General features: G+C 38.4%; 1 protein-coding gene across 1 annotated transcript in view; it reads right to left on the bottom strand.

Moving 5' to 3' along the window:
* The window catches only part of PLCXD3 (phosphatidylinositol specific phospholipase C X domain containing 3), a 192305-nt gene extending 168450 nt beyond the window's left edge, over positions 1–23855 (bottom strand). Inside the window, exon 1 of the mRNA XM_004265962.4 lies at positions 23556–23855. Within this exon, the coding sequence (XP_004266010.1) occupies positions 23556–23658 (103 nt within the window). The 5' untranslated portion in view covers positions 23659–23855. The remainder of the gene's footprint in view (positions 1–23555) is intronic.
* Between the last annotated feature and the right edge of the window lie 603 nt (positions 23856–24458).

Here is a 24458-nt window from a genome sequence, read left to right as displayed (position 1 = left end):
TAAAGAAAATTGATAAACCATTAGCCAGACTCATCAAGAAAAAAAGGGAGAAGACTCAAATCAATAGAATTAGAAATGAAAAAGGAGAAGTAACAGCTGACACTGCAGAAATACAAAAGGTCATGAGAGATTACTACAAGCAACTCTATGCCAATATAATGGATAACTTGGAAGAAATGGACAAATTCTTAGTAATCTACAACCTGCCAAGACTGAATCACGAAGAAATAGAAAATATGAACAGACCAATCACAAGCACTGAAATTGAAACTGTGATTAAAAATCTTCCAACAAACAAAAGCCCAGGACCAGATGGCTTCACAGGTGAATTCTATCAAACATTTAGAGAAGAGTTAACACCTATCCTTCTCAAACTCTTCCAAAATATAGCAGAGAGAGGAACACTCCCAAACTCATTCTACAAGGCCACCATCACCCTGATACCAAAACCAGACAAAGATGTCACAAAGAAAGAAAACTACACGCCAATATCACTGATGAACATAGATGCAAAAATCCTCAAGAAAATACAAGCAAACAGAATCCAACAGCGTATTAAAAGGATCATACACCATGATCAAGTGGGGTTTATTCCAAGAATGCAAGGATTCTTCAGTATATGCAAATCAATCAACGTGATACACCATATTAACAAATTGAAGGAGAAAAATCATATGATCATCTCAATGGATGCAGAGAAAGCTTTTGACAAAATTCACCACCCACTTATGATAAAAACCCTGCAGAAAGTAGGCATAGAGGGAACTTTCCTCAACATAATAAAGGCCATGTATGACAAATCCATAGCCAACATCATCTTCAATGGTGAAAAACTGAAAGCATTTCCACTAAGATCAGGAACAAGACAAGGTTGCCCACTCTCACCACTATTATTCAACATAGTTTTGGAAGTTTTAGCAATAGCAATGAGAGAAGAAAGGGAAATAAAAGGAATCCATATCGGAAAAGAAGAAGTAAAGCTGTCACTCTTTGCAGATGACATGATACTATATGTAGAGGATCCTAAAGATGCTACCAGAAAACTACTAGAGCTAATCAATGAATTTGGTAAAGTATCAGGATAAAAAATTAATGCACAGAAATCTCTGGCATTCCTATACAGTAATGATGAAAAATCTGAAAGTGAAATGAAGAAAACACTCCCATTTACCATTGCAACAAAAAGAATAGACTATCTAGGAATAAACCTACCTAAGGAGACAAAAGACCTGTATGCAGAAAATAAGAAGACACTGCTGAAAGAAATTAAAGATGATACAAATAGATGGAGAGATATACCATGTTCTTGGATTGGAAGAATCAGCATTGTGAAAAAGACTCTACTACCCAAAGCAAACTACAGATTCAATGCAATCCCTATCAAACTACCACTGGCAATTTTCACAGAACTAGCACAAAAAATTTCACAATTTGTATGGAAACAAAAAAGACCCCATATAGCCAAAGAAATCTTGAGAAAGAAAAACGGAGCTGGAGGTATCAGGCTCCCTGGCTTCAGACTATACTACAAAGCAACAGTAAACAAGACAGTATGGTACTGGCACAAAAACAGAAATTTATATCAATCCAACAGGATAGAAAGCCCAGAGATAAACCCATGCACATATAGTCACCTTATCTTTGACAAAGGAGGCAGGAATGTACAGTGGAGAGAGGACAGCCTCTTCAATAGATGTTGCTGGGAAAACTGGACAGGTACATGTAAAAGTATATTATATCACTCCCTAACACCATACACAAAAATAAGCTCAAAATGGATTAAAGACCTAAACGTAAGGCCAGAAACTATCAAACTCTTAGAGGAAAACATAGGCAGAACACTCTGTGACATAAATCACAGCAAGATCCTTTTTGACCCACTTCCTAGAGAAATGGAAATAAAAACAAAAATAAACAAATGGGACCTAATGAAACTTCAAAGCTTTTGCACAGCAAAGGAAACCATAAACAAGACCAAAAGACAACTCTCAGAATGGGAGAAAATATATGCAAATGAAGCAACTGACAAAGGATTAATCTCCAAAGTTTATAAGCAGCTCATGCAGCTCAATAACAGAAAAACAAACAACCCAATCCAAAAATGGGCAGAAGAGCTAAATAGACGTTTCTCCAAAGAAGATATACAGACTGCCAACAAACACATGAAAGAATGCTCAACATCAATAATCATTAGAGAAATGCAAATCAAAACTACAATGAGATATCATCTCACACCAGTCAGAATGGCCATCATCAAAAAATCTAGAAACAATAAACGCTGGAGAGGGTGTGGTGAAAAGGGAACACTCTTGCACTGCTGGTGGGAATGTGAATTGGTACAGCCACTATGGAGAACAGTATGGAGGTTCCTTAAAAAACTACAAATAGACCTACCATATGACCCAGCAATCCCACTACTGGGCATATACCCTGAGAAAACCATAATTCAAGAAGAGTCATGTACCAAAATGTTCGTTGCAGCTCTATTTACCATAGCCAGGAGATGGAAGCAACCTAAGTGTCCATCATCGGATGAATGGATAAAGAAGACGTAGCACATATACACAATGGAATATTACTCAGCCATAAAAAGAAACGAAATTGAGCTATTTGTAATGAGGTGGATAGACCTAGAGTCTGTCATACAGAGTGAAGTAAGTCAGAAAGAGCAAGGCAAATACCATATGCTAACACATATATATGGAATTTAAGAAAAAAAATATCATGAAGAACCTGGGGGTAAGAGAGGAATAAAGATACACACCTACTAGAGAATGGACTTGAGGATATGGGGAGCGGGAAGGGTAAGCTGTGACAAAGCGATAGAGAGGCATGGACATATATACACTACGAAACGTAAGGTAGATAGCTAGTGGGAAGCAGCTGCATAGCACAGGGATATCAGCTCGGTGCTTTGTGACTGCCTGGAGGGTTGGGATAGGGAGGGTGGGAGGGAGGGAGATGTAAGAGGGAAGAGATATGGGAACATATGTATATGTATAACTGATTCACTTTGTTATAAAGCAGAAACTAACACACCATTGTAAAGCAATTATACTCCAATAAAGACGTAAAAAAAAAAACTATAACATAAAACTTACCATCTTAACCACTTTTAAGTGTTAAGCATATTCACATTGTTGTACAAGAGATCTCCAGTAAAACCGAGGCGATCTTCAGCAAAACTGAAATTCTAATCACACTAAACAATTCTCCAGTTCCCCCTCCTCTCCACCACCTCCTGGTAACCATCATTCTACTCTTTGATATTTATTGTTGCCAAATTCTATAGTGTACCCCCATTAAATTGTTGAAATGATCCTTGGATGAACTGCACATTAACATAATGAGATGTCTGGAGAGTAAGCTGGCTTTAAGGAGAAAAACATTTTGAACTCATAGTTGTTGTTTTCTCTTTCAAGAACTTTGCTTGAAGTCAGGTCCTTAGGGTCATTCTGGCATCTTGACTTCAGGAAAGGCCCAGGGAATCCCAATTTGTGTGTGGGTAATGGAATGATTGCAGCTGGGAAGCTGCATATCTTCTATCACAGGTGGTCAGTTTCAATAATTACATTGACAGAGAAAAATAAATTCTGCCTACTGATACACCAAAATATTATTCTTAATCTAATAGCCCTGGAAATAATATTCAGGACTTAAATTAAAATGGGCTTTGTTCCTGGGGTACTCAATTTTCTGTTCATATCCTTCCTGCTAGAAGAGATTGCTAAATTCTTCCAGGCAATTAAACAATAAGTAAAACTATAAAAACGAAGGGAAAAGAACAAAACCATGCTACAGATGGAGGACAGGTTAAGGCAGAAAGAGTGATCAGTGAGTTGATTTATACAACAATCATATGAAGATGGGTACTATTTCTACCCCCATTTTAATATAAGAAACTGATGTTATGAGACAATAAGTAATATATCCAAAATCACAGTGTCTTAGAAGCAGAAAAGACCTTAGAGGTCATCTGGATCAAATTCTGTGTAAATGCAGATGTTTTGATGATAACCATTCAGCTCTCTTTACACATTTCTACTAGAGAGGGTAAAAATCACATTGATAAAAGGTTCTTCCTTGTTTTCAGCTTGCCAAAATCTTCATCCTTTTAAATTCTTTTTTTTTTTATTGCTTTAATTTAGAACTTCATAGACTTCTCCTTCATGTGTCTGAAGAGAGGTGGCTATATTCCCATGAAAGTTGGCTTCCAGAAACTTCAGAGTCAATGACTTGGTAAAGCCCTCCCCACAATCCACAATCCCTTGTTCCCCCTACACCCTGCAGCTTTCCAAAATCTCCGTGAAAGTTTGAAGCCCAGAACAGAGCACCATGTTGCAGATGGCTCTGCCCAGCACAGGGTCAGCCAGGCTATTATACCCGTTGCTCTGCTAACTATATCTGGTGCTGCAGCCCACGTGTGCATACATATTATTGCTGCCATGTCACCCTACTGACTTACAGCCAGCTCCCAGTTGGCTATGTGCCCTAGATCCTTTTCTCACAAACCACAGTTAAATCAAGTTTCTGTCGACCTGATTTTACATATTTTATATTTTGATTTATTTGTTTGACTATTGTTAAAGCTTGTCAAAATAGCTCCAATTAATCTTCAAGTTTATAAACCATTTTAAAATTTAGCCTCTGTTACCTAATGTATCAACATGAAACAATCAGGAGTTTTCTCATAAATCACAGTGAAAGAGACCTCCGGCAGGCACAAGGTATTCTGGGACTGGGTGGGACTGGGAAGAATCATACAGAACTTTTCTCATCCTAGGATATGGGTACAGCCTGGGGCTGAAGAACTTAAAGAGAAAAGTTTAACCATCTAAGGTGGTGTCCAAAGCTCAGACTTGGACAAGTAAACTTCATGTGAGCAAGTTCAACCTGGCTGAAGTTTCCCTGTGTTTCTGGGAAATCTGCTTGTAGGTTTCTTATTATCTCTGTCCATGTATTGGTCTCTGTTCTCTGTGCTGGACCAGAACTATTGCTGGACCCTGTCCTCTCTGGATATGGATATTCTTCTAATCACTTGCAACTGGGTCTACCTGGCCAATATCTTTATTACCAATGGGAAGCTCCGTTCCCCTCTCTGAGCTACTCATGTGTGCCCCTCCTACAACAGTTCATTGTTCTCTATGCAGCTGCATTAGAAGCTGAGTACTAGATGCAGTAAGGAAACTGGTGAAATGGCCCTCTTTACATTCCCTTGTTTATGTTGGGACGGGTTCTGGAGCCTATGGCAGGGCTGAGCCTGCAAAGGGAAAAGAGAAAAGTCAACAGGCTTTGACTGAGAGGAGACAAGGGAAAAGGAGCTACAAAAGCAAAGAGCCAGGTAGGTCCCACAAGGGACCCTGTTAGCAAAGTAAATGAGCTTAATTAGACATGATGGAATGAGAAAAACAGTTACATTTATTGACCATTTATTCTGTGACAGGTATGCTAGATACTTTATTTTATTGAATCCTCACCATAAAGGATGTGAGTTTGGTACTGTCATTATCTCCATTTGGGAGCTGAGGAAATTGTAACTCAGAGGGTTTTTAGTGACTCCCCTGAGTCAGCTGGTAAATAGCAGAGTCATGGTTTGAACCAAGTTTGTCCACAACATTAACTGCCAAGCAGTTTTACAGATGTAACACCACAGACCTAGTAGAGTTAAGTGACTTGCCCAACACTTGGCTGCAGATCCAGGACTGCCATCAGGGCCCCATGTCAACCAACTGATTCACTTTTCACAGTACAAAGGGATCCTTTACCATCACTTCCTTTTTTAATCACTTACAAATCATTCAGGTATTACCATATGAAGTCGCTGGGATTTATTTTTCCTCTTTTGGACATTGTGACATTTGCATACTTTTATACCTCAGTTTTCACAATCTCTAGAAATGATTCCTTGATTCTATAGTATTTTATCATTTTTCCCCCTTAGTACCCAGAGATATACATTGCCTTGGCACAAAAGCTTGAACACATTTGAAAATATTTTTTTCTTACAATCCTCTCACTTTTCTTCTGAAGATTATTCATCCTGATTGAAAATCACAGGTGAAACATGAGTAGGTAATATCATGTACACCAGGCCTTCTTAGACACTTTACACTCATCCTCATTTAATCCTTACAACAACCTAAGAAGTATTATACCTATGAAGTATTCATAACAGTCTATGAAGTATTATTATTATCCCCACACTTTAGTTGAGAAAACTGAAGCACAGAGCTAATAAATGGCAAAGCCACGCTACAAACCCCAGGTGTTTGAAACCAGAGCTGGCATTTTTAAACTATATCTCCTCTGCCTGAATTACATAGTCCTTATTTCTTTTTATCATTTGTTCATTTCACACCATCTGCCCTAAACAATGTTCTAACCTTTCCTTATACTACTTCTAGTTCCAAGTATAGCAAAGAGAGATCTTGGTATTGTCTTCATTGTTTTAATCTCAACCCTTTCTTGACTTCACCCATGTTAACACATTTCTGCAATTTAATGCCAGCTCTTACATCTTTTGTATGTGACATTTTAAATCCATTATATTGGTTTTGTAGATGGATCCTCTTTTTTGCCTTGTGGCTATCATGTATACTTTTGTTGTATTTTAATAGAATTCCTCATATTCCTTTACAGAGGCTAATAAAAGCATTATTCAAAATAATTGTGGAGTTGAATATTATTACTATGTTTTGGTTCAATAAGTCACTATACAGATCATACTTGAATTACCAACTTATAGATAACTGAAATACAAAACTTTAAAATCAAAGCAGTATTAAAGATAGCAAAGTTTTTTTTCCTTGAAGGCATAGGCCAATCTAATATTTCTTCAAAGTCTTTATTATAACAATTATTAAGTATATAAACATATAAATTATAAGAAATTGGTTGAACACTCAGTGCCATAATGGCTAAAAACTGCTGTATAAAACAAATTTCTATTTCATTTTGTTCAATTATCATGTCTCATTCAAAAAACATTGAGCCCATTTAATAAATAGTCTATTTAATATATAGTCTTTATTAAAGTTCTTTAAAGTTCTTTATTAAAGTTCTATAAAGTCTTTATAATATATAGACTATTTAATAAATAGTCTTTATTAAAGTTCACTGAGATCATCCCTTTACTGAAATTAACCCATTTTTGATCCAGACTTGTTAAAAATTTTGAATAATGGAGCTGACTTGAATAATTTCTTTAGGTTGGCTTGTTCTCAGATCAACAGAACAGAATCTTTTGTGCAAGATCAGAGTCCCTCTATACTGGCTTTTTCATTTGTCAACATATATATACCACACAACTATAGGCCAGGCATATTTTGGGCACTAGAAAAGATTCAAATAAGGTCTTGCCTTCAAGGTGCTTATATTCTACCCAGTTGACAGACAATAAGATATAAATAAATTAATTATTGTTACCCAAGCACTATGAAGAAGATAAGCCAATCAATTGTTAGAAAAAATGATGAGGGTGGAGGTGAACTGCATTGGCTAACATAGTCAGGGAATATCTCCTGAGCAGAAGGCATCATACTTGAGGCCATAAGGAGAAGAAGGCAGGCTGTTGATAATCTGGAGGAAGATTCCAAGCAAAGCTCTAAGACAGGGAGGAATCTGGAGGGTATGAGGGCCAGAAAGAATAGCTGGGATTAGTGAGTAAGCAAAGGGTAGAAAGGGTCGAGGTCAGAGAGATAGGGACCAGTAATTTTAGTATAAATGCAGAGGGTTTTAAACAAGTTAATGATGTACCTGATTTATACTTTTAAAAGATACTCTGTGTAGAAAGGCAAAAAGAGGTCAGGGAACCTGGTTTGGAGGCCTTTGGAGTAATTCATGTGGGAGATGACAGTAACTAGATGACTAGTAACTAATAATGATTAGTGATTTTGTGCATCTTTTAATGTACCTGTTGGTCATTTGTATGTCTTCTTTGGAAAATGTCTATTCAGGTCCTCTGCCAGTTTTTATCAGATTATTTGTTTTTTGCTATTGAGTTGTAGGAATTCCTTACATATTTTGAAAATTAACCCATTATTAAATATATGGTTTCCAAATATTTCCTACCATTCTTTAGGATGCCTCTTCATTTTGTTGATTGTTTCTTCTGCCGTGCAGAAGCTTTGTAGTTTGTTGTAGTCCTACCTATTCATTCTCAGTTTTGCTGCTTGTGTTTTTTGTGTCATATCCAAAAAATCATTGCCAAGACCAAAGTCAAGGAGATTTTCCCTATGTTTTTTTTGAGAAGTTTTATAGTTTCAGCCCTTATGTTTAAGTTTTTAATCCATTTTGAGATAATTTTTGTGTATGGTATAAGAAAGGGGTCCAATTTCATTCTCTTGCCAGTTTTCCCAACACCATTTATTGAAAAGATTATCTTTCTCCCATTGAGTATTATTGACTCCCTTGTCAAATAATAGTTGATCACATATTCATGGGTTTATTTCTGGACTCTTGATTCTATTCCATTGGTCAACATGTCTGTTTTTATGCCAGTAGAAAACTGTTTTAATTACTATAGCTTTGTAGTATAGTTTGAAATCAGGACGTGTGATGCTTCAGCTTTGTTCTTCTTTCTCAAGATTGCTCTGGATATTCAAGTCTTTTGTAGTTCCATATGACTTTTAGGATTTTTTTTTCTATTTCTGTGAAAAATGCCATTGGAATTTTTATAGGGATTGCATTGAATTTATAGATGGCTTTGGGTAGTATGGGCATTTTAACAATATTAATTATTCTGATCCCACAATATGGAATATCTTTCATTAATTTCTGTCTTCTTCAATTTCTTTCATCAACATCTCATAATTTTCAGTGTACAGATATTTCACCTCCTTGGTTAAGTTTACAGGTTTCCCTCACTCTCTGAAAGTAGAGTGTTCCTATGAAACCTTTTGTAAACAGAAATGGCATAAATCAAAGAAGCAATTAGAACAGATGTTGTTAATTGATGTATAAAATAAATAATAAATAATAAATAAATAATAAATAAAATATATATAAAATAAATAAATAATAAATAAAATAAATAATAAATAAATAAATGTATAAAATAAATCAAGATAATGCAAAGATGCTCACAGACACAGTTCAATGTATGGTGGCTTGATGCTGAGACACTGAGCATAGCTCCCAGGGATGGAGCTTAGAAGTGCCACTCTGGCAGCTCAGGGTGAGTGCTGCCTTTGTAATGACTCACTGCAAAACAAATTTGAACACTTTTTGCCTTTTGCTTTTTTTCGTAAAAGTGAAAATCTTCTTCAGATTTTTTTTTGGTTAGAAAAATAAGTACTAATGTAGGTCTTTCATAAAAGCAAAATGGCATAAAGCGAACTTTCAAAAAGTGAAGGGTACCTATAGTCCTAAGTATTTTATTGTTTCAATTTACTATTGTAAATTGGATTGTTTTCCTTTTTTCTCTTTCAGATATTTTGTTTTTAGTGTATAGAAAGGCAACTAATTTTTGTATATTGATTTTGTACCTAGCAACTTTACTGAATTTGTTTATTAGTTCTAGTAGGTTTTTTTGTGGAACCTTTAGGGTTTTCTATATATAAGATCACATCTTCTGTAAACTGAGAAAATTTACTTCTTCCTTTCTTATTTGGATGACTTTTATTTCTTTCCTTATCGAATTGTTATGGCTAGGTCTTCCAGTACTAGATTGAATAGGAGCCGTGAGAGTGGGCACCCTTGTCTTGTTCCTGTTTTTAGAGGAAACTCTTTTCAGCTTTTTACATATGAGTATGATGTTAGCTGTGAATGTGTCCTATATGGTCTTTATTACATTGAGATATATTCCCTCTATACCTAATTTGTTGAAAGATTTAATTATGAAATGACATTGAATTTTGTCAAATGTTTTCTCTGCATCTATTGAGAAATCATGTGATTTTTATTTTTTACTACATTAATGCTATGTATAACATTTATTAATTTGTGTATGTTGAACAATCTTTGCATCCTAAGGATAAAACCCACTTGATCATTGTTCATGATCTTTTAATGTGCTGTTGAAATAGGATACTCACTTTAGATTTAAGGACACACATAGACTGAAAATGAAAGGATAGAAAAATATATTCCATGCAAATGGAAACTAAAAGCGAGTCGGAGCAGTTATATTTATATCAGACACAATAGACTTTAAGTCAAAAAACTGTCCAAGAGTCAAAAACTGTCACAAAACTGTCACATAAGGGTCACATAACAATGGAGATATATAAATTATAAATAAATATAGACACCCAACATCAGAGTATATAAATATATAAAGCATACATTGACAAAACTGAAGGGATAAATAGGCAGTAACTCTATAATAATAGGAGATTTCAATACTCCACCTTTCATAATGGATAGAAGGTTCAAACAGAAGATCAAGGAAACAGAGAACTTGAACACAACATTATAGACCAAATTACACAGAACATTCCATCCAACAGCAGCAGAATACACATTCTTAGCCAGCACACACAGAACATTCTCCTGGATAAATCACATGTTAGGTCACAAAACAAAAGGATTAAATAAATTTAAAAGATTGAAATCATACCAAGTGTCTTCTGTTTATCTTTTTTTCTTTCTTTCTTTCTTTTTTTTTTTTTGTGTGTTATGTGGGCCTCTCACTGTTGTGGCCTCTCCCGTTGTGGAGAACAGGCTCCGGACATGCAGGCTTGGCGGCCATCGCTCACAGGCCCAGCTGCTCTGCGGCATATGGGATCTTCCCGGACCAGGGCACGAACCCGTGTCCCCTGTATCGGCAGGTGGACTCTCAACCACTGCGCCACCAGGGAAGCCCCAAGTGTCTTTTCTGACCACAATAAAATTGAACTAGAAATCAATAGAAGAATAAAGCTGAAAATTTCTTTAATATATGGATATTAAACAATATACTCTTTAATAACAAATAGGTCAAGTAAGAAATCAAAATGGAAATTAGATATCTTGAGACAAAGGAAATGAAAACATGCCATACCAAAACTTATGAGATGCATCAAATGCATTAGTAAGAACAAAGTGTATAGCAATAAACACCTTCATTAAAAAAAGAAGAAAGGTCTCTTTTAAGGCAAAAAACTTCAGACAAGTACAGTATGTCTTTTCTGATTTAAAACATTAAAAAAAATCTTAAATGAACAACCTAATTCTATACCTCAAGAAGTTAGAAAATAAAAGAACAAATTAAGCCCAATGTTAATAGAAGAAAGGAAATAATAAAGATTAGAGAGGAAATACATAAAACTGAGAATAGAAAAATAGCTTTAACAAATCGTCAAAACTAAGAGTTGGTATTTTGAAAAGATAGACACAGTTGACAAACCTATAGTAAGACTAAGAAAAAAAGAGAAGACTCAAATAAATGAAATCAGAAATGAAAAAGAGACATTACAGCTGAGGCCACATAAACAAAAAGGATTAATAGAGACTACTATGAACAATTTTATGCCAATGAACTGTATAGCCTGGAATAAATGGATAAATTTCTTGAAACATACACTCTACCAAGACTGAATCATGAAGAAATAGAAAATCTGAACAGACCCATAACTAATAAGGTGATTGAATCGGTAATTAAAAATCTCTAAGCAAAGCAAAGCCCAGGACCAGGCAGCTTTAGTGCTAAATTCTAACAAATATTTAAAGGGTTAATGACAATCTTTCTTAAACTCTTCTAAAATGTTAAAGAGGAGGGAACAGTTCCAAACTCATTTTTGAGGCCAGCATTACGCTGATACCAAAGCTAGCCAAAGACACTAGAAGAAAACTGTAGTCCAATATCCCTGATGAATATAAAGGCAAAATTCCTCAACAAAATACTAGCAAACCAAATTCAATAGCACATTAAAAGAATCATACACTATGACGAAGTGGGATTTAATCCAAGAGTGCAAGGAACATTCAACATATGAAAATCAATCAATGTGATACATCATTAACAGAATAAAGGGTAAAAATCACATGATCATCTTTATAGATGCAGAAAAAGCATTTGACAAAATTCAACACCCTTTTATGATAAAAATATTCAACAAACTGGGACCAGAAGGATATTTACCTTAACATAAAAAATGAAACGCCCACAGCTAACATCATAGTTAAAGCTGAAAATGATTCTGCTAAGATCAGGACAAAGCAAGTATACCCACTGTTACCACTTCTATTCAGCATAGTACTGGAAATCTAGCCAGAGCAATTAAGCAAGAAAAAGATATGAAGGACATCCAAATAGGAAAGAAAAAACTAATATTATCTCCGTTTATAGATGACATGATTCTATATGTAGAAAACCCTAAAGATTACACACATACACACAACAACAACAACAACAAAATCAACAAAAACCTGTTAGAATAAATGCTTTTAGTAAAGTTGCAGGATCAAAATCAACATACAAAAATCAGTTTTATTTCTATATACTAAAAATCAACAATCCAAAAGGGAATTTAAGAAAACAATCTTATATATAACAGCATCAAAAAGAAAAAAATATTTAAGAATAAACTTGACCAAGGGGGACTTCCCTGGTGGTCCAATGGTTAAGATTCCACACTTCCACAGCAGGGGACACGGGTTTGATCCCTGGTTGGGAAACTAAGATCCCACATGCTGCATGGCATGGCCAAAAACAAACAAACAAACAAACAAACAAAACTTAACCAAGGATGTAAAAGACTTGTACTCAGAAAACTGAAAAACATTTGTGAAAAATTAAAGAAGGCTCAAATAAAAGGGAACACATCCCCTGTTTGTGGATGGAAGACTTAGTGTTGTTAAAACACCCAAACTACCTAAAGTAATCAGATTCAAAGCAATCCCTGTCAAAATCTCAATGGCATTTTTTTTACAGAAATAGAAAAAACAATGCTAAAATTCATATGGAACCACAAAGGACTCCAAATAAACAAAACAATCTTAAGACAGAAGAACAAAGCTGGAGGCATAAGCCTTTGTGTTTCAAAACATATTACAAAGTTAAAGCAATCAAAGCAGTATGGTACTAGCACAAAGACAAACGTATAGACCAACAGAACAAAATGTAGAACACAGAAATAAACCCACACATATACAGTCACCTGATCTTCGACAAGGGTGTCAAGAATACACAACAATGAATGTTTAGTCTCTTCAACAAATGTGTTGGGAAAATGGATATCTACATGCAGAAGAATGAAACTGGACCATACATCATACACAAATAAGCTCAGAATGAAGTAAAGATCTAAATGTAAGACCTAAAATTGTAAAAGTTCTAGAAGAAAACATGAGGAGAAATCTTCTGGACATTGACCTTGGCAATGATTTCTTGGTTACGACATGAAAAGCACAGACAACAAAAGAAAAAATAGACAAGTGGAGCTATATGAAACTAAAGAACTTCTGGATAGCAAAGGAAGCAATCAACAGAGTGAAAATGCAACCTATGAAATGGGAGAAAACATTTACAAATCATATATCTGTAAGGAATTAATTTCCAAAATATATCAACTCCTACAACCAAATACCAAATAACCTGACTAAAAAATGTCAAAAGACTTAAATAGGCATTTCTCCTAAAAAGACATACAAATGGCCAACAGGTACATGAAAGGAAGTTCAGCATCACTAATCATCAGGGAAATTAAAATCAAAACCACAATGAGATATCAACCCACACCTGTTAGGATAGTAATTATCGAAAAAACCCAGAAATAACAAATGTTGGTGAAGATATGGAGAAATTGGAACCCTTTTTCACTGTTGGTAGGAATGTAAAATGACGCAGCTGCTACAGAAAACAATATGGCATTTCCTCAAAAAGTTAAAAATATAACTACTATATGACCCAACAATCCCACTTCTAGGTATTTAATCAAAATAATTGAAAAAGGCTATTAAAGAGATATTAGCCCTCCCATGTTCATTGCACCATTATTCCCAATAGTCAAGATACAGAAACAACCTAAATGTCCACTGACAGATGAATATATAAATGAAATTGGTATATACATGCAATGGAATATTACTCAGCTGTGAAGAAGGAAGGAAATCCTGACATATGCTACAACATGAATGAACATTGAGTACGTTATGCTAAGTGAAATAATCCAGTCACAAAAGAACAAATACTACATTATTCTACTTACATGAAGTAGGTATCTACTTCATCAAAGTAGAAAGTAGAATGGTGGTTGCAGGGCCTAGTGGGAAGGGAAAATGATGAGTTGCTATTTAATGGGTATAAAGTTTCAGTCATTCAAGATGAAAAAGTTATAGGGATCTTCTATACACCTTTGTGCTTATAATTAAGAATACTGAACACTTAAAAAACAATTAACAGGGTAAATCTTATGTCATGTGTTTTTTAACCACACACACACACACACAAAGTGTCTTAAGAAACCAAAGGAAGAACATGTTTCAAGAAGAGGAGTGTGGTCAGTCACATCAAATGATGCTGAAAAGTCAAATAAGATGATAGAGAATTATCCATTAATTTTAGCAAAAAAAAAAAAAATCATTGGCAACCCAGATAAGAACAATTTTAGTGCAGTGGTAGGGAAATAATGAGATTAGTATGCAGTAGGCAGAGGAAAGGAAATAACCTGAAGACAGAGGGGATATTTTTACAAATATCAGAGAAATAGTGCAGTGGATAGAGACACAGGTGTGGAGTCAAGGGGAATTTTTATTTCTTTAAGAGAGGTAATATTGATAGTAATATATGTTTGTGTAGCGACTGAAATGATCCCGTAGTGGCAGGAAAGAGAGGGGATAAATTTGAGATCAAACATAGGAGATTTGAGTGAATGAGATCCAGACCATGAGTAGAGAAGCTAGACTTAGGTAGGATCAGGTCATGACTTCTTCTTACCTAAAGAAAATACAGAATATGCAGAAATAGATGCAGGGGGGTGATGGGTTAATTGTGGGAAACTGAGAAAGTTCTTATCTGTTTGCATCTATTTTTTCCTGTAAAATAAGAGGTGAGGTCATAAGTTTAGAGTGAGGTGGGAGGGATATATTGATTTGAGAAGCAAGAAGAGTATGAAGTTATTATCTCAGAGAATAGGAAAATGAACTTACTAGGGATATGCAGTCGGATTACTAGGGATATGCAGTAAGATTACTAAGGATGTGCAGTAAGATTCATGGTCAAAAATGTCTAGTTAGTGGAGCCATCCAGGCTGTGTACTCTTTCTTCAAAAATATTTAGCCACTGAAGTTTTCTGGGATTGGAAAATGTAGAAAAATGAGTTTAACTGAGTTGGAGTTTCTTCCAAGTAAGCAGAACAAGAAAGAGTAAGATGAGAATTAAGGACATTTTCAAGAGTGAAACTCTAATGCTAGACCCAAGGAATTTGAACTGATGCAAAGAGAAATGAGGACATGAGGGGTGACAGTTCTGCAGCCTTCCTTTCTAGCAACTTTCAAGGTGATACCTTTATATCTCCTTGACCAATTTTTTTTTCCTGAGAAAAGCCCAGAGCAGGTCATGGCAGGAGTGTGTTTAGGGCTAATTCTGTGCTGAGACAGCCCTGTTCCTCCTTCTTCTCATCTTCCTCCTCCTCCACATGGCAACAGAGGAGTATAGTCAGAGTTGTGTATTGAAATAGGTTCCCATTTGCCCATGAAGACCCCTTCAAGTACATCTTCCTCTTCACCAGCCAACAAGACAGAGGGGACCTCCAGGGAAGCCTACAAGGCAACTAAGATTGTCATTCATTCATCAGAGTCCACTTACCTTCATGAAGAAAAATTCTCCAAGTGAATCAAGGAACACAACCATCATTTATAATGTTGACCAAGGATAAACTTGGCTGCTTCATAAAAATTAATTCACAAGAAGAATTCTTCTATGTGAAACGTAATATTAGCTGGCATTTAAGATAGAGTGGTGTAAGAGTTGTCCACTCCCAGGATCTATAATGAAATATAGGAACATAACAAGAGCACACCTAACAAATCAATGGACCATCCATTTCAGTACCTGATCTCCGGAGGTGACTAATCCTGGCAGCTTCTCAAGCATGTTTAACTGTCTCCTTCTGACCCATCTTCCTCTCTTAATAGAGCATAATAAAAGCATATGGTGCTGTAGAAAGCTTCTGGTTGCCAAATTTCATTTGAACCATGGTAATTTTCTCTCTCACTTTCCCCTGCCTTCTAGAATATATGATTTTTATAATTTTCTGGTCCCCAATCTTCTGAGACTGATCCTAACCCTACACAGAGAAAGAGAACTAACAGAATCTATAAGCTTCTTGAGGATAACAAACTCCATGATTGTACCTAGAAGTTCCTTGAGTGCCCATGGGTAATGGTTATGGATAAACCTCATTGGTGGTAATAGGTAAAATTTCCAGATGAACAGAGCTGACCCCTTTAACCAACGATAGTTAAAATGTGTGCATATGTGTGTATGAGATTTAACCTTCTCTTGAAGGCTCAGGACACATCAATTACTCTATTAATGTGCTTTAAAACAATGAAGGTGTTAATAACTACCTTAGGTCTATCAGATTATTTGGCTCTATTTACATTGTCCCAGGCTGTTCACTGGGAACAGTATGGACCCCAGCTTCTGTTCCTACTCTGGACCTGTCTGGAGGAATGATTAATTAGGTAGCACCAGAGGTCTACTTATAGGAAATATCAAGAAGCTTCTTGGAAAAGAAGTTATCTTAAGAGAAAGTTGATACACCTATGGGCATGCACACATACACATGCACATGCACATGTGCATGCAGAGAGTGAATGAACATTGAGAATGATGCAGAGTACAGAATAAAACCTATTGTCCTCTGCCCGGCCCTCATAAACTCATACCTGAGTCCTAGGGCAAGGTGGCAACACCAAAAGAATCAACATAAATTCAAAGAGCTCTTTTGTTGGCATCCATACAAAAAGCAAAAGGATTGAAAGGATCTGGCAGTGTTGGCACTCATGGCTTCAGCAGTGACAGCGTAAGCAGTAGAATTGGCATCAGCACCTTCCACAATGGGGGAAACCCAGTTCTGAGAGCCTTTGACCATAGTGGAATCCAAGGTCCTTGTTACTCATTAACATCCTCAGTGTTGGGCCTCTGCAGACTTAGCACAAGCCCTGGTGGGTCTGCCAGCAGCAGTGGTGTTTTGGATATAAAACTATGGAAGTACAGTTCCTCTACATGTCAAAGCAGCAAACATGACAACTCCCCATAGGTTTCCCCAAAACAGGAAAGAAGGAAAATCGCTGATACTACGTGTGTTAGCCCACAAAATCGGTTTATAAAACATATTTAAGAATTTTTCCAGAGATTTCTAGAACTATTTGGGTTTTTTAAATTATTTTATTTATTTATGGCCGCGTTGCGTCTTCATTGCTGCTCACTGGCTTTCTCTAGTTGCGGTGAGCGGGTCTACTCTTTATTGCGGTGCGTGGGTTTCTCATTGCAGTGGCTTTTCTTGCTGTGGAGCACAGGCTCTAGGCACAAGGGCTTCAGTCGTTGTGGTGTGCGGGCTTATTAGTCGTTCTAAAGAGCAGGCTCAGTATTTGTGGCCCACGGGCTTAGTTGCTCCGCGGCAGGTGGGATCTTCCCGGACCAGGGTTCAAACCCGTATCCCCTGCATTGGCAGGCTGATTCTTAACCACTGCGCCATCAGGGAAGCCCTCTAGAACTATTTGGAAGTCCATGAAGGAGGTACTTGAGAGCGGTCAAAACTGACAATGAACATGACTCCGATTTTACTTTGGGGCTGATAGAGTTTAGGGAACATTACATTTTGTGTCCCTGTGTCCTCATTTATTAGTCTTTCCTCATAAATATTTCCTATTTTTATTGCTGATGTATGTCACTCAACAGTTTTACTCCTCTTCTTTGTAACATTCTTTCTATTTTCATTAGGTAGGGTTGGAATTAAATAGGATACAAGAAACTAAGTAATGATATGAGAAATCTTCATATGAGTAAAGTGTGTGAGCCTTAACATATAAACATATCTATTTTAACAACTTGAAGGTTCTTTTTAAAATTTTAACTCTTTTAGCGCACTGATTATGCTAAAATAACTAAAATTCAAGCAAGTGAGTTATAACCACATTTATGCATGTTTCTATTCCATATAAACCATGATTTAAATAAATGAGGTATGGTTTGCAAATACGAAGATTGATCTTCTTTCCATCAAAACTCAAGTTACTGTTGACCTTTGTGTTTGAGATCTTTCTGATGCTGATTATTACTACAGTTTGCATTTATGATGCCACTATTACTTCAGAGCAATATTGAAAAGTTTTAGTTTATAGATAAGGTGAACAAATCTGTGACCTATAAATATAATAAAAGTAGCTGGTCCTGTAACACGCACAAAAAAGTGGGATTAAATGGACAAGAACCAATATGGAGTGTCTCCTAAATTGTCATTAGTGACCAGTAGCATCACCAGATGGTCTGATTTTAAGTGCTATTGACGGCTGGTATCAATGAGCATCAGGACTTTAAGGAAATGAGGGGGAAGATTTTACATTTATCACAGTGACCTAATTTGCACACTTAGGTAGCAATTAAATCACTTTTATTGTGATTTTATTGAACTGTAATGTCAGTTATCAGAAATGTTTCCAACCTGGGCCATTAGCCTTGAGTCAGATATGGGGGCTCTGGCTCTAAGCCTGATTGTAAATTTTAACACTCACAGATAGACTGCATGGTCCATTAGAAAGAACTTAGTCAAAGATGTATATTTAAATTTGGTTCTGCCACTTACAGAAAGGTTCCTCTTAGAGATACCCTAAGCAGTGTTTCTCAAACTAAATGGGTATATAAATCACCTGGGGACCTTGTTAAAATGCAGATTGTGATTAAATCAGCCTGAGGGCTGGGGTCCAAGATGCTGCATTTCTATCAAGCACCCATGTATGCTGATGCCGCTGGTCCCTGGATCAACGTTGAGTAGCAAGGCCTTAGGAGACTATTGATAGAACATGTGAAAAGCATGTGTGTTCATGAGAAAACACTTTGTAAATTGTAAAATGACGGAAGTATCATTTTATATTGATTAGTAATAGTTGGTGATTCAGTTCAACTCATCAAGAGCGAGCCCCAGTACAATAAATTATGTTCCAGATATTCAATTTTTTTCTTTTTAGCAAAACCAAAACCAAAACTGGGAATTGGAAAGGCAACACAAGAAAGATAGTCATTCTAAACAATTTTGTTGTTTTTGGATTGCTTTGAAAAATTAACTTCCATATCACTATCAGAACTAAAATGATGAAAAAAAAATGCCCTGTGTTTTAAAAGAAACTTGTACAATTAGACCCAGTCCCAGATTTGCTCTGTAGATTGTCTCATCCCAATCAAAATAGAAATAGTAAATTATAAGGAAAAGGAAGATAGTTGGCTCCAGGAACAACAAGAAGAGATCACTGTGAGGTAAGAAATTTAAAACTAATAAAAGCCAACACAAGAACACAGAAACTGGAGCTATATAAACATCTAGTTTCCCTAAGTAAGACGGTTCTTTTTCATTGGTGTTAGCATTTTCTGGAAGAGTGTACAAAATCTACAAGAACAGTGATCGATTTCTAAAGCATTTCTGTGTTCCTTATCTAAAGTACAATTAACAATTCCTGTTCAAGTTTTGATTTGAAAACTGGCAAGGGAGAGACCAAAGAAAGGCATATCACTTCCAGATTGGTAGGTGGTAAGTTTAATAAGCAGGGAACTTACCTAAGAAGCTTGTTTTAAGGCAGCTGCAAGATGACCGGATCTCCGCACCTACCCGCCAGAATCTTAAAAGTTTATATAGAGGCCTTAAAGAGGTTCAGCCACTTACACTGTCCAGATGGTCTCAGTAACACATTGCTCTCTCAAGGCCGCATCCTTGAAAATGGTTCCCACTGTGTGAACAGTGGGCAGAAAGTACATTCCAAAGACAGGGGATGGGGGAAGCAAACTCTGCCCGGGTCCAGCTCGAAGGCCAACTGGTGGTCAACTCAGTAATCAACTCTGACACCAAGGAAACATACACTCTTTCTGAGATTCTAGTCCCACAACATTTTAGCCAATCTTTCATTATTACATGGTCAATTTACTGTATTATGTGAAGAAGACTTTCATCACATATCAGAAAATGCATAATGGACACCTCCCATGGAGTAAAAACCCTTCCTGATCTTTTAGATTTTGGACAGAATGACTCCCTATCATAGATCCAGATCACCAATAAATTACAAGCAATAGCTTGCTTGCTCCCATGACGGATCTTTTTACAATGGTTCTGGCAGCACTACGATTATAGAGTTAGAACTCGGCTTCAAAGATGCCAGAAATTCATCAGACCTCACCTGAATTTTATACTTTGTCTCCCTGCTTCCATCCCTGTTTATCCTCTCTCAACTGTTTGTGGTGACAGGACACATTATTCATAAACCAAAATGCCAGGATATTGTTAAGCAAACATGTATGAATGAAAACTTAGCTTGGTGTCATCAGAGATAGGAAGAAAAGACAAATGAGACCGAAATCCGAGTAACTGTCAGTGTGTTACGACACTACCATTCCTTTGAAAAATAAAGTGAAAGTAAAACTACTAATACCGATTACTAATTTAATTCCTTAGGCCAGTCAATACCGAATCATGAGGCCATTTCAATGCAAAACAGCCGCTGAGAAATTTGGTTATGAAAGCAATCAAGATGCAGACACTTGAGAAACATTTAAAGATGCCAGAACTGCACACCTGGTGGGGAATATCACACACCTGCAGATTGTTCTTTGCACTAGCTCTGGGTGATCCAGATCAGCTGCCCCAGGTGGATGGCTTCATAATTAGACAGCTCTTCACTCTCCAGTTGCTCCACCTAGGAAAACCTGAAGCTTTGAGGATGACCGAGCAGCCGTTCCCTTCTACAGAAAAACACTTGTGTGGTACATCAGGAGTGGTTTTAAATGGTGGAGATAATTACTTAATTCAAGCTGTAGCAACTGGCCAAGTAAACAAGCAGCAGCCAGGAAGCTATTAGCATGATTTTAAGGCAATTATTCCATTAGTGTTTAATAGTCTCCAATTAGTCTTCCCTGACTATCGAAGTTTGAACGTCTTTTTTCCTCCAAAAATTCTCACAAGTTGAGTGATGCGGAAAGGTATCAAGCCCATTTTTAAACCTGGATTTATATGTGCGGATCTGCCAAATGTACATTACAGAATCATGGAGAAATTCAGGCGTGTAGATTGGTGAAATAGGGGTTTATTTTTTCTCAGAAGTATTGAGGGTGAGAATGGAAGGCTTTGCAGGGGATCCACTTTGAGTATACAGCTAAGAGGAGTCGGGAAAGTAGTGGAAATTCCCACTGCATCCAATGCCATCATCAGTATGTCTCTGCTGTAGGACTATCAGAATATCAAAGCCTCTGACCTCAGGTTTTCACTTTGTCCTGTGGAAAGAAAATTCATCCTGTTCCTGCTAATGTCTATTCCCTTGTCCTCTCACCCTGATTAGTACTTGTTGTTGCTGAATCATCCAGATACAACCCCAAAGATTTCCCTCCAAAATTCCTAGGAGATTTTTTCCTAAGGACCATTTTAAGGGTTATATCACTGAACTGATTGCAGGTCATTTCCCTTCACTGAGGTGCAATTTTCACATCTGTGAAATGGAGTTAATACTTATCAGCATCGACTGCTTCACAAGGTGTGGGGAAGGATTATGTGATCTGGGTTACATGCTAGGGCTTTGAAAAGTGAAGTATTATAAAAAAGTAAGTTAGATTCAGACATGGTATCACACCATCCCTCAGAACTTGCAATGTGAACTTGCGCTTTTAACCTCCCTGTGTCTCTGGAGAGTCACCTATCAGGAGGCTGGCAACAGGGTCCTTGCCCTTCTTACCTTTTATGTGAACATAAATTCTCAGGTGAGACCATGTAAAAGTAACCTTCTAAAAACCAAAAAATAAAAAGGAAGGAAGAAAAGAGGATAGGAATGCCTGTGGAAGTGAGAGTGGAATTTTGCCAACAAAGTTCTGTGCTTTCTATGGTCTCCTTCAAAAGAGCGATCCCCAGGCTCACCCAGGGAGCAGGGTAAGTGCAGAGTGGAGAAGCTGTCTTGTTCTTTTCCTTGGAGACACCTGGGCTCTTGGGAAGCTACCTCTTGAAGAAGGACAAAAGTAGAAGAACCCTTCCCTTCCAGGGTTGGCTCTCAGAGTGTAGCCTGTGCCTATCATAACTGCCAAACATCCACTTGATGAACGACCATTGATTTGAGTTACTGATCAATTCCAGGGCTACTGGTTAAAGACTCTTGGGATTTTCAAGAAAACCCATCTTTTCCTCTTTTTTTTTTTTTTTTTTTTTAAAGTATGATTTCCCCCAGTGGCTGAGAGGGGGCGCCGGATAGGGCAGATCTAGAGAAGGCAGACCAGAAGGTTGAACTTGATAACACGGCACAGCCTGGGGCAGGGTATTTTGCCCTCTAAGCTGAGTCCTGGAAGGGTCAGGCATCTGCACCCTCAGCCCAAGCGAAAAGTCAACGAAGTATGGCTGTGTCCCCAGCTGTCACCGTGGTACACCGTCCTGAAACGACCCTCCCTCCTGCACATCCGAACTAGGGTCTGCTGCGCTCCCGTCCCAATAACCTGCCTCGTCCTCTGGTCCCAGTTGTGCGCGCTATGCTGAAGCCTCTGGATGCCTCCAGTCTCTTCCTCGCTTTGCCCAGGCTTCTGTCCTGCTAGCCTGTCCGGACACCACCGCAATCATCTTTTCCCTAAGATTTGCCTATTAATCCCACCCCTCCATCGCAGCTCACGCAGGTTCCCCTGCCCAGCTTCTGTCCCGAACAACAAATGCACGGTCCACGAGGGTTTGCTTTCCTGACCCGCGCGCTGTAGGCTGCTAACAGCCCTTGGACCAAAATCCAGACGGCGGCCACCCGGCCAGGCCCTCTAGGTCCACGCAGATCAGGAAACTGCTGCCTCCTCTCCTCTCCCCCTTCAGCTCCCGGTCAAGGGCAGCGATCACGCCGCCGCCGCGGGTCCCTGAACTTTCATCACTCTTCGGGAAGCGCTTTGTCTCTTTAAAGGAGACTAGGGACGAATATTAATGACTCGGGTAAGGTTCTAACAGAGAAATCCACCAGATCCGCTTGATTCCGTGACAGGGATGGAGTGGAAGGTCCACGGGCCGGAGCCGAGCCCTTAGGACAGCAGCTCGCTCTCGCCGGTCACTATCACCCCACAGCCCCAGAAATCGCCCCCAGCCCCAAGTCTTCGGGGAAAACGTGGCAGGGGGCCACGAGGGGCCGTCCTGGAGCCAAGCCTTTCCCCTGCCCCAGCCTTCTCACACAACCTGCTTCAAAAACCCATGGGAAATCAGTCACCTTGACTCCCCGCGCCGCGGTCCCCAGACGTTTGGAAAACGCCAGGAGCCCGGAGGCTCCCAGGCACGCACTCTCCTGGCCGAGACCCACCCCTGGAGACGAGTTTCCCTCCCGCGGGCATCGTGGCAAGTTACCACTTCGTGGCAGATAAAGCAGGGCGGGGCAGGTGGAGCGGACGCCGAGCGCCCCGTCGGCAGCCTCAGCGCGCCTACCTGGGATGGCTAAATTGGTGAGGGGGATGCTGTGGATGCTCTCGGGCAGAGTGGCCATCCAGTCGGCGAATTTCAGCTCGTTCTTCCCTTGAGACGAGGCCATCGTGCGGTCGCTGTGCCGCGCGCTGGTCCTCACGCTCCTCGGGCAGGCTGGCAGGCTGCTGCCGCTAATCGAATGTTTGCTCCAGCCCCGCTAGAGTTTACACTCCGCTGCGCGCCACACCCACAGGATGGCGCAGACACATGCTAATTTTAATAATTATTCAAAACACCCCATGCTCCCTTAGTGCCTCCGCCAGACTCCGCTGGAGCTTTTGTTCCTGACGTCCGCGCTCAGCTTTCTCCTCTCTCCCCGCCCTCCCCGACTCCCTCCTCCTGTCTTATCCCTCCTATGCGTCTCTGTCTTTTCTCGCCATTTCTGCAGCGTTCCTTGGCTTCTTACTATTTTTTTTTTCCTTTTTCTTTTTTTAACTTGGGTCACACAGCTGCTTTGCCCATGACCTTGCTCGGTCCTCTGATGAGACTTCCTAGCCCTGCTTGTATAAAAGACAATCTTGTGGCTGACCCTAAAATCCTAGTAGACTTTGGGATGCTATCACCTCCTGGGGAGCTGACTCTCATACTGGCTTTCAGGACTTTCCATTCTTACAGAAGAGCTTTTCTTTTTGTAAGCTACAACAGGTTATTTTCTTTCCTCAGTCGGGGCCCAGAGCCCTGCTTATAACAAAATGGTGGTCTTTCTTCACCACTTTGCCTAATTTTTGGAGTAGTTGACAAGTGTGCTGTCAGCAAAGAACAGTAAGTTCCAGGTGGTTCCTACTTAATCCCTGGCACCCTGTTCTAGACATTTCAAGGTAAAGAAGCACATCAACCCCTTCATTTCCCTGATTATGAGAAATGTAT

The sequence above is a fragment of the Orcinus orca genome, chromosome 3 (genome assembly GCF_937001465.1).
Source record: "Orcinus orca chromosome 3, mOrcOrc1.1, whole genome shotgun sequence".
NCBI lineage: Eukaryota > Metazoa > Chordata > Mammalia > Artiodactyla > Delphinidae > Orcinus > Orcinus orca.
The sequence above is the reverse complement of the archived record's forward strand: the minus strand, read 5'-3'. Positions and strand labels throughout refer to the sequence as shown.